The 11899-nt window shown below is 39.6% G+C and overlaps 1 protein-coding gene across 2 annotated transcripts in view; it reads left to right on the top strand.

The window, feature by feature from the left end:
• The first annotated feature begins 375 nt into the window (after positions 1-375).
• The window catches only part of Kcnj3 (potassium inwardly rectifying channel subfamily J member 3), a 128231-nt gene continuing 116707 nt past the window's right edge, over positions 376-11899 (top strand). The window contains exons 1-3 of one of the 2 annotated variants that reach the window (XM_075985185.1): positions 966-1413; positions 2164-2920; positions 11669-11885. In XM_075985185.1, coding sequence (XP_075841300.1) covers positions 2219-2920; positions 11669-11885 — 919 coding nt within the window. In that variant the 5' untranslated portion in view covers positions 966-1413; positions 2164-2218. Of the gene's footprint in view, positions 2921-11668; positions 11886-11899 lie in introns of both variants that reach the window. The other variant, XM_075985186.1, reaches the window with a different exon arrangement.

Genomic DNA, 11899 nt, shown 5'->3' with positions numbered 1-11899 from the left:
CTCCATAGGTAGTGTCATTGCCCTTATGTAATCTCCAGAGAATAAGTTTGCTGACCTCTTAGGTAGTGTCACGATCCTTATGTAACCTCCAGAGAATAAATAGGTAACATCTTATAAGAAGCCCGGCAGGAGAAGCTGTACCTGGGCTGAATGTTTTACAGTCCTCATTCAAGGCTCCCAAGTCCTCCTCCTTCACGGGCATGAGGGTTTCTGGTAGAGCACAGGAGCCTGTGCCTTCTGTGGAGAAATGCTCTCGTGTGGCATGCCTACCAGCGCTTTTAGTTTATAGCAAGAGTTGACTTTCTACCAACTTTGTGTATCTGGACTGAATGGAATATGGTATAAGACATTTTAAAACCAACACGAAATGTGGTAAACAAGCTGGCATGTATTCATGGACACTAGCTGTATCAGCAGTTTCTGCACTTTGCCCCTCTATTAAATTAACTGCCAGGCTGGGGCCATTAAAACTCATTACTTTCCCCTCAATTATAGCCAGGCTAACTCTAGCTATTCTAAGGCTCTCTCATAGAATCTTTCTCAGAAAGGACTGGGAGTTTCCTTTCAGTATAGCCCTTCCTAGCTGTTCCTATTGTCAGGTCTCTCTGTTTTTGTAAATTTTGTCTCTGAATATGCCTATCTGAAAGCCAGATCTCTGTTGATGATGCATTCCCAAATCTTAGTATTTGCATCCGCGAGAGCCCTAGAAATAGAGACATATTGTACTCCTCACAGAAAGCAGCATTTGTTGCTTGCTTGGGGGCTTTCTGATTGATGCAAGGGGGCGAGGAAAGAGTTGGCTGTGGTTAGGGAGCAGATTTAGAGCGGCTTCTCATTGGAGGGGCTCGCATTCTGTAAGCTGCCAGACACTGCAGGCTCAACCAAGGCGCGGAGGTGCAATTCAGGCTGGTGGAGCGGCGGGGGAAGGCAAGGACAGGCGGGGCTAGCGCGGCTCTGCAGCTGATCACACGCACCAGCACACACACCTCATCCCCGCTGTCTCTGCTTGAGCCTCGCATCCTCCATCCACGGGGCAGCTAAAGCGAGAATATGGAATAGGAGAAACAGGAAATGAAGACTCAAATGTTCCTATTGCGAGACACTGGAAAAGCTGGAGCAACGCCAGTGTTTAACCTGAAAGTCTGACCTCGGTTAAGCAGTCCCTCTGTCTCCTGGAAAGAGGGCATCGCACGCGTCAAGGAACCCCAGAGTCAGGCATCCAAGTCAGTCTCTGCTTGGAGCACTAGGGTCTCCTGTAGTGCCCCCAGGGGGTGCGGAGACTGAGGGACCTGCATTGGCTCTCACCGTGGAATACCAGGAAAAGTAGGCAAGGGTCAGGCAGCCCTGAGCGCAGGGTGCTTTGCCGGACTGCCTCGGTTCCTTGCGGCGACTCTGTCTGTCCTCTGCTGCTGGGTGAGTGTCCCGGCTTCCAGCGCTCTCCGGAGCATCCGGGTGGCTTGGCAGCCCCCGAGGTTTCACACGAAGGCCCTAGTGGCACGCGCGCGTGGAAACTCGTCCGCCCGCGCACGGCAGGAGTACAGGTCTCTGGAGTCCCGGGCGGGGGATTCTGAGCCAGCAGAGCGTGGGTAGGGGGCGTTGCACCACTGCCCAGCCGACATGCCTCTGGGCGGGATTTTGGCTAAAAGATAGGAGGTGGGAGTGAAGCCAGGAGCACTCTTGGGGGGTGACTGATCAGGGTGCAGCTGGGAGGGGGGAGGGTCTGGTCCAAGCAGGTAGTGCAGCTTAGCAGCTTGGGGAGTTGGCAGGTGGGGTGGGACTTGCTTGTCAAACTCGTTCGTTTTCAGCAGCCAGTTCAGAGGTGTTGCAGATAGTCGGGTTGGGGTGCCCTGGAAAGGTAAGAGGTGACTCGGGATGCCGGTGGTGGGGGGAGCAAAGAGGAGCCTCAAAGAGCTTGGAGACAACATTTCTCTTGGGTTCTTACACCTTGCATCCCTCCTGCCTTGAGTGTGGGAGAACACTTCTGTTTTAACACTGCTCTTGGAAAGAAAGCCTCTGTCCCAGGGGAGCAGAAGCGTCGGCCGGGGCAGAGTCTGCTGCTACCTGCAGGGTGCTCCCCAACCCCCCACCCAGGCGCCTGCTTTCGTCCCCTCCCCTCCTGCTTTCGTCCCCTGCCCCCACCTCCTTATTGGTGCTGGTTTGCAGCGCTTGGCTCCTGTGCCTCCGCTTCGTGTTTGAATCTGGCTCGCCCCTCCGTATTATGTCTGCACTCCGAAGGAAATTTGGGGACGATTATCAGGTAGTGACCACTTCGTCGAGCGGCTCGGGCTTGCAACCCCAGGGGCCAGGGCAGGGCCCGCAGCAGCAGCTTGTACCCAAGAAGAAGCGGCAGCGGTTCGTGGACAAGAACGGCCGGTGCAATGTGCAGCATGGCAACCTGGGCAGCGAGACCAGTCGCTACCTCTCGGACCTCTTCACCACTCTGGTGGACCTCAAGTGGCGTTGGAACCTCTTCATCTTCATCCTCACCTACACCGTGGCCTGGCTCTTCATGGCGTCCATGTGGTGGGTGATCGCTTACACCCGGGGCGACCTGAACAAAGCCCACGTCGGCAACTACACTCCCTGTGTGGCCAATGTCTACAACTTCCCCTCTGCCTTCCTCTTCTTCATCGAGACCGAGGCCACCATTGGTTATGGCTACCGCTACATCACCGACAAGTGCCCCGAGGGCATCATCCTCTTCCTCTTCCAGTCCATCCTGGGATCCATCGTGGACGCTTTCCTCATTGGCTGCATGTTCATTAAGATGTCCCAGCCCAAGAAGCGCGCTGAGACCCTCATGTTTAGCGAGCATGCGGTGATCTCTATGAGGGACGGAAAACTCACTCTCATGTTCCGGGTGGGCAACCTGCGCAACAGCCACATGGTATCCGCGCAGATCCGCTGCAAGCTGCTCAAGGTAAGTGCAACCCTCCCCTTCTCTACCAAGAATAAGCTTCTCAGAAAACCCTGGGCTCCACTCTGCCCTCTCCTAGGTTTTTCCTTCTACCACAGGTAAACTTCTTGGGAACAAGGAGGCGGGAAAGAGACCTGGGGATTGGACAGAGGACATAGTTGCCAGTTCTGTTTTTGCCCCTACTTTGGCGCTCTTGTTTATGTTCCTCCCCTAGATGCACTGATACACACCTTGCTTGATAGTGATGTTTAGTGCTGTGAACTCCTGGAGCTTTAAGGGAAGTAGGTGCCCTGATTTCCTGATGCTGCTGTGTCCTGAGAGCTCCTTTGGTTTGGTGTCAACTCATTACTCCCCTAAACTTGAGGCACTAAAACTTCTATTTTGAAGAATTGGCTCTTGAAGGTTCTTTAACTTTAGTTTTGGAGATGTTTTTGGTGTACCCCCCGCCCTGCCAATAACACCACCAGGTGCATTGCTTCCTGGGACTCAGTAAATTAACTGTGGTCATCTTTTAAGCAAACACACACACCCAAGCAGCTGTTAGAAAAGTAGAAGATGCCATATCTGTTTCTTTACCATTGTTATTTTTACTAAATATTTTTCTTGAGAAATATTCCGTGAGAGCTAGAGAGCTTCAGTGTAGTCTCTTGTTAATTTGATTTTTAATTGCCTGTTTCTATGAAGCCTTTGTCAATTATAGATTTTACGTGAAGCTTTTCAGCATCCATTAAAGACGACTGCTTCCTAACATTGTGTTGTGAATGCTAACGCAAACAGCTTATAGAGTAGATATTAAGGTCCTTGTCGCCCTTGGAAGACACCACCACAAACAAGAAGAGCCCTAGTTATTTGTCAGGTAGAGTCTGAGGAGGAGGGATCAAAGTCTAGTTCCCACAGTCTACAGGTGTCACAGTTCTTTTCTTTCTTTCTTTCTTTCTTTCTTTCTTTCTTTCTTTCTTTCTTTCTTTCTTTCTTTCTTTCTTTCTTCCTGAGAGATTTTCCAGAGTGATTTTTAAATGTTCATGAATTTAAAAAGACAATCTCTAATGAATAGTTTATTATTGGCAAAGAGTGAACTAAGATTATATAAAGAAGCACAGCCAGGTTCAGGACTTAGAGGTAATAAAATGACTGATAACCGAGTTGAGAGAAAATTTTGTCTTTGAAAATTCAATTTGTACCATTCAACTGTATCTGATTTTATACAGCTCCAGCTTACTATACAGTTAAGTTTTCTCCCAGTATAATACAAAAAAATTGTTTGCTCTTATGTCACTTCCATTATCACTGATAAAATTTCTTCCTAATTATTCTTGACCAAGTTGCCCAATGCAGCGCTTGAATTAATGCAGTTCACTTGCCCTGTCGCTTTTCATCATATGAGTATTTCCTATGCCATGTTAGTAAATAAATGACATTTTTGATAATAGGGTGTAAAATTTCCAGCCTGCTTCTGGTGTATATTTTCATAAGGATAACCAGGATTATGTAATTTTAATTGACAATTTTTAAATAATACACTTTAGTTGCACAGCATTGATATATTTTAAGGTAACATTGTGTTTTATTGATATCTGTTTAAATTAAGTGGTTTGGTAGAGCTAAGTAAATGGATGAGTTGCAGATGTGCTTACGGCAGTGGTGCCGGTATGTGCTCTTTACTGTGTGTGCAGTGAACTCTTCCTATGCCTCATTCGAGCGGCCTAGTGGGCACGTTGAATGTTCTAACAGTGCTATAGCCTGTGTCAAGGAATCAGTGTGCAGATATCACTTTGAAACTTTCATTAGGAATAGTTTATCCTATGCATAAGAGTTCAAGTTATTATCATTCTCTAAGTTTTCAAACCAAATAAAGCTGACATTTTTTACATGCAATTTATCTTAGATGTTTTAAACATTGCCAAATTTTATTTTGATAAGTTAAGAATACAATTAAAGATGACTGATACAGATGTGTACAATGAATTTGAGGTTCTTCATCTGTATAGTGGTGCGTATGCCCATAGTGATTTTTCTACAAAATGCTATGTACCACATTTACAAGAACAGTATCTTGAATTAAGAAATAAAATATTATAATATTGTAGCAGGTGCTATATTGATACAAGGTGATAAAAACCAATATCACATTGAAATATTAGAGTACTAGTGATGTACTTACTATCTTACGATCTATTTGGAAGACATTTGGAGTTCACAATTATCTAATGGAAATGATTTAACTTTTCTATTTAGTTTCAATTTTACTTTTCACTTACATAAAGAAAATTTGCGTTTAAATACCACCCCTCAATTTTCTGTCTGAAAACACTGATGTGCCTCTGACTAATCATGGTCATGTCTCCTAACTTTAAGACTAGAGAGGTCAGTATTTTCTTACAAATTAAATCAAAAGTGAAGGGTATAATTTGAAGTTATTTTAAATGTCTAAAATCTAATGAAGTATAAATACACATCTATAAACCCATTTAAAGTAGATATTCTTATTAATTTCCCTCTTATCATGAAACTAATATTACTTAGTCTTAAATTTTATTTTAGTTGGCTTTCCATCAACCTAAGGAATAGAGATTAATTAATAGCATGGATAGATTAATTTAATATATTCTCCTTGAGCAGTTTTGATGAAAGTGCCTGGCCTTTGTAGTTGAAAGCTCTGTGGCCAAGGAGTGGAGAGTAACACCTCCACTTCTCAAGCAAATGCAAAACTCACATACCTTTCCTTCCACCAGTCACTAATGATTGACTGCTCTTACTGAAGGAGGAATAAAGTGATTTTTGGTAAAATGTTCAAGAACTTATAGTTTATTATCCAAATATTGCTCTTTACACTCAAATATTTTCCACTATAAACAAAAGAGGGAACTGTTATAGGCACACATTTAGATGATGTAAGAGGGAGCTTTTTCAAGGGAACATATTCTTGTTTCTTCGTATTTCTATCATTGCCAACAGTCACTATCTTCCCTGAGAGACCCTACACAGCTTTTAAAAGGTATTAGGATACATTGTTTTCTTCTTCTAACATCATATACATGATCTTTGTACACATTTTCTTTTCTCCGTTTATATGGCTAATCAAAATTTGATGCTGTGTGGTTTCTACAGTAGGACTGTGATCGCAGTCAGATGCAACAGAAAACAATCTTACAGTCTGCAAAACCATTAAGCTCTTTACTCTCTTCTTAGTGCTGGGAACCTAACATCTCATGCATGCCAGCAAGCCTCTACCATGGAGACATAACCTTGGTCAAACCTCTTCTTGTTGTTGTTGTTATTACTACTGATTATTACTAATATATATATATAATATACATATACACTAATATATATATATATATATATATATATATATATATATATATATATATATACTGCAAGAGGTATAACCCAGTGACTACCCACACTGGGAAATTACTCTATCACTGAGTTATATCCCCAGACCTATCCAAGCATTTTATTAGTCAGTAACCACAATGATTCTTGGGTTTTCTCATAAATGTATTGATTTGCTTTTGTTTCCTCTCTTGCACTTAAATGTGATTTTGCTTTCCATTGTTTATAACCTCATGTTGTTTGCTTGCAAATAGACCTTGGTTAAACTTTTCTTTACACCCTAACTTTTTTTTAAAAAAAAAATCAATCCACAAAAATGGCTATACCTGAATAAGATCAACACTTTCTGCCAAAGTTTGGGAAAAGTCTAAGATGGAGGCCCTCAGAACTGCTAAGGGCTAGGCCTGATCTTATTTGTATTAGATAGGCTCATTATAACCTTAAAAACCGTACAGTAGCTATTTATTTTAGCATTGCTTCCTTTGACCCATGTGTGACAACTCATTAATAGATACAGATCTTGTGTTCTTTCAAAAATCTCTAGTTATTATTCCCTTTTACACTAGTAGTAATATTTTTTGTTTTGTTTTCATTTTAAATATGGTTCTTAAAGAGCCCAAGGTGCCTTGAACTTTTAAAAAAGTATAAAGACAAGTGAGGGATGTAAAAACTCACAAGCAAACAGCAGTAGGTAAGAACAAATGACAAAAGGAAGCAGGAAACGGCATTTCATGGACTGAAGGGTGTTGTTAGTTAGGAAATTAATGTACAAACAGGGATACAAATCCTGCCCATAGCTATTATAAAGCCAACAAAAGGCCCCCATAGTGACACAAAGCAGAGCGTTAATTTGAAAAATACAAAAGACTCACATAATCTATTACAAGATGAATTGCATTACATCTAAATAAGGTACATTCCTTTCATTTAAATGGATATTTTATGGGTTAATTAGCTTAGCATGAAAAAAATCTTTATTTTAATCTTGGCATTGACTTTAACAGGAGCTAAAATTTCAAGCTTTAATCATCCAAATACATGTGCAAAGGTCTATCACAGTCCAAATGGAATGTTAGGTCTCCATGTTTCTCTAACTACCGTAAATTCTGACCTACATCTCGTAATTGCTTTGAGTCACAAAGGCAGTTTAATTTCTGGTCTTAGTACATGTCTAAGACATACTTCCTACTTTTAGCATTAGGATATTACTCTGATTACACTCTATGTATTTTTCTTTCTGACTTCACCATACACATGGTGTATAAAAGCTGATAGAGATGATATTCTACCTTTAAAGAGAAGCAAAATTCCAGACACAATAAGAGAGAAGGTGTTTTGTCCTTTCCACCTTGTTTTACTTTTCTTATCACTATTGAATATTTGTTACATAGATGTTTTAATATAAATGTTAAAAGTTATTACTACCATTAAATTTATATAAAATTCTTTCAAAACTTTATGTTCATATAAACAATTAGTAAGTCTTAGAGCTCCTCAATTTTTCCTCTAACTCAAAAAACCTTTTGTTTTCATATTAACAACTAGCTTGACTTTGGGATGATAGAGCAACATTTAGTATTTTTCTATGATTCCACAAAATCGAAATCCAGTTGTTTGTGAGCTATTTTCAGATCAGAATTTCACCAACTTATCTTCTAAGTTGTTAAGAATTATTAATTTTTCATGGCTTTCTTTCCTCCTACCTTTACTTATTTTCTCACTAACTCTACAACTTCCATGAATCTTTGCCATAAGTTTTAAAATTTAAATATTTTACTATTTCCATACAAATTCTCAGCAGCTGTTTTGCATTTGAAGGCAATGTAGATAACTCTCTAATCAGACCACTATTTCATACTTTAGTCCAGGTAATAGCCATGGTCTCTACTCCATTTGAAATAGGAATGTTGTAGCATTGCAGGATCTAAGTACATTAGCTACAAACACTCTACTGATGGAAGCCTCCTTCTTGATTCACAACCCTTACAATGACACAATTAAGAAAAGTTAATACCTTTTTATCTGAAAAGATTCTGCCTATTATCAAATATCTCTGTTTTAAACAAAGTAGTTTTTAGCCACACGAGACAAGAAGCTCATAGGCTATAAATGGTACTGTTTTATCATGTAGTCACAACGTAGAGTACAGCATCCTTTTATAAGGCCAGTTACAGAACTATCCTTTTCTCTTTATCTTTATTTTCCCTATGCATGCACATGTCACAATTCTTTAAACAAAAAGTCTCAACTTCTCCTCCCCCACTTAAGTAGCTTGCTTTTATTTTTACTTCGTTTGCTTTGTTCTGGAAAATCATGGGACTTATACCAGAATCAGGAACTCCTAATTATATATTTTTTTGAAATCTAATAAAGAATATATCTGCTTTGAGAAAGTATGTAGTAGGCGCCTACATTTTTCTGTAGACTTAAAAGCATTTGGCTGATCAGTGGTAGCAGATCTTGACTCTCACAGTTAAGACTTCAGAGAGGTCCAGTCTTCCATGCAGCCTCTTCTCTGACATCACATCTTTCACCTTTGACTTGGACCAAAGCCCTCTATCTGCTTCTAGTTATTAATAGACTTCATAGTCTAATACCAAGTCAAAAAGACAAAGATCAAAAAATGAGTGAATTTATAGTGAAAATGTCTGATGTCCTAAAGTAGATGATGAAGACTTGGATGATGAATTTGGAAATATGTGAGAAGTATCTCAGGTAATTAAACAATATATTATATAGTGCCTGCTGGAAAAATTTTAATAATATGTGTGGGCTCTCACTGATATTACAAGAATCACCAGAAGCACCATCCAAATAAGTGAGGTTATTAGCACTTTCTCCACAGTGTCACATGGTAGGGCGATCTGGAGAGGACACAGAGTTGTGAGGGCACTCTCAATTGGTGAGAGGAGGAATAAAGAGCATTAATTTGAATATAATGAACAAATATTTCAAAAGTGAAGACATGTTGAGTCTGAATGTATTAGGTCTATGAAGATGGATGCTAAAAAGAAATCCCACACTAGTTCAGAATTGAGTATAATAAAGGGTTATTTATTTAGGGGTAGACTCACAGATCACAGTTCTCTGCTTGAATGGAGAACAGCAACGGAATCCTGCAGTTGGAAGAGAGAGGCAATGGGTGCTTTACATCGGAATTTATAGTATAAGAGGCCATGCCCAAGCGGGCGGGTAACTTAAAGGCTACTGGCTGTAGGATTTCCTACAGCAGATTTATGTATATTTAAATCTAAATTGCCTACATCTGAATAAGCCACTTTACTGGCAAGCCTGCTGATGCCCTGCTAGTGTGACTGTGCTTAGGCCTCTTCCTTTCTTCAGCTGATGAAAGGTGAGGGAATATTATGCATAAAATTTACTCTAAAGTTACAGGTAAGTATAACAAATATATCCAAAATTAGGCAAATTTAATTTTGGCTTATCATATGATAACCAAAAATTATCTCCTTTGGAGAAATAGTAAAAAAATAGAATTTAAAGACATTGTCCATGCTGTAGTACAAAAAAAAAAAAAAAAAGAACTTAGAATAGAGTAAAAAGTACCTAAATTTTAGTCATTAATTATAGACTTCCGAATAATATCACCTTGTGCTTGTATAGCACTAGTTGCTTCTTAGGTGGGAACACAATGAAGTGGACTTTGTTTGTCTTTGTCCTTGTTTTCAGTTTGTCTGTTATTTTTTCATATATGAACCAAATATCAACATATAGCTGACAGCTGGGAAGTTGCTAATCTTACTCTTATTTTACTAAATTAACAATATGTTAAGACTATAGGTGTCTGGAAGAAGCCTCAAACAAGTATTTTTCATATTGATTTGAAAATATCAATTGCTTTCCAATATTGGTTGCTAGTGCTGAGGTTTTGGATTTTGATAAGCAGGTTTTCCCAGAGATTGAAAACAAAAGTGTGATGGGGAATTATTTCTTCCCCTCCTCCTTTCCCAGAAGTTCTCTTTCCTCCTTTCCTTTTTCTTTCGCATTCTACTTAGAGAAGAAAAGTAATCTCAGTGTTTTCCCTGAATGTTCTCCTACACAAGAAAAATCTCCAGTATTGCCAATTGTAATAGAACTTTTCAAATGAATCAGCTCAGCTTTTAAAGCCCTGTGTGGTGATCGAAATGATGATACACCACCACTGACTCAAAACTACTCATACTTTTTCAGGAAAGACAGATTATTCAACAATTCTTCAGAATTTCTAGGCCTTATTTATCAAACATGAACTCCAAATGAAAAGAAGATCTCAGTCTTGAAATGAATGTTTCTTTGGGCAGACCCATGCTCTAGAGTCCTTTCACTTTTTAAATTAGTTGATGAGGGGTCTTAAAATACACTGGACTGTTTCAAGTCCTATTTGATCACTGGGATAGAACCATTCCCACTGGTTGCTTTCTGTATAAGTCTAACTAAGCAGCTCTTATTTTGCTTCTGTTGTTTATGTTGTATCTAAATATTTGCTTGTAGAGCTATTGTATATAATAGATATGATAAACAAAATGAAAATGAATGGAACAAAAAGAATGAGTAAGACAACTTTTATGGTTTGCTGATATTTGCTTTTCATTCACAGTCTGAGAAAGCAAGTGGTTTGTTGAATTAAGCTTTCGTATGATTATGTTGAAACAAAGAGCCAGCCCTATGAGATTTTTTTTAATGAACCATTTGTCAAAGACAAATAACTTTAAATTCTATTTTGTTTAAACAAGTTCAACAGGGCACATTTTGGCTATATTTTAAAATTCATAAAGAGAGGAGTAGAGAATTATATTACAGTTTATTACTATCAGGAGAATCAAAACCATGAACTAATAGTCCATGCCTTTTAAGACCATGGTACATTTCACAATTTAGTATGATATTGTCTTTTCAGTTTTATGTTCATTTGTTACTTTACTAAATTCTGAACCAAAGAAAAAAAACACCAAACAAACAAAAAGCGTTTTTCATGTTGCTTTTCAAGAAAAAGACAAAGCTCTTCTAAAACTGTGGTCAGCATTTTTCAGCAAATTGATTTGCTTTCTGAGGGAAGGCCACTCTGGCATGGCCTTGCTTACCATGCAGAGATATCTATCAAGCAGTGTGCACGTACACACTCAGTTTTGTGGTTGGATTCACAGCCATTGTTACATCAGGCATTTCTCCAAAGCTCAGGAGTTAGGGACTGGTAATTACAACAAATTGTTTATTATAAATAATGCATGTATGTTCTGTATGAGCTATGTGGGATTTTAGCCCATTTGGTAAAATATAGCTGCATAATGATTTGTTTGGATTACATTACTGATGATTGATAGGGAAGAATGTTGGCAGTGCTGTTGATGATTGTGGGGCTACCTTGAAATTTTCAGTTCAAGTGGTGATTTCTTCTCTTTTTTCTGTGTGCTTGTCTAGTCTCGGCAGACACCTGAGGGTGAGTTCCTTCCCCTTGACCAACTTGAACTGGATGTAGGTTTTAGCACAGGGGCAGATCAACTTTTTCTTGTGTCCCCTCTCACAATTTGCCACGTGATCGATGCCAAAAGCCCTTTTTATGACCTATCCCAGAGAAGCATGCAAACTGAACAATTCGAGGTTGTCGTCATCCTAGAAGGCATCGTGGAAACCACTGGTGAGTAAAACATA

This window comes from Microtus pennsylvanicus, chromosome 9 (genome assembly GCF_037038515.1).
Source record: "Microtus pennsylvanicus isolate mMicPen1 chromosome 9, mMicPen1.hap1, whole genome shotgun sequence".
NCBI lineage: Eukaryota > Metazoa > Chordata > Mammalia > Rodentia > Cricetidae > Microtus > Microtus pennsylvanicus.
Note: the sequence above shows the minus strand (reverse complement) of the source record. Positions and strands in the feature narration are given on the sequence as shown.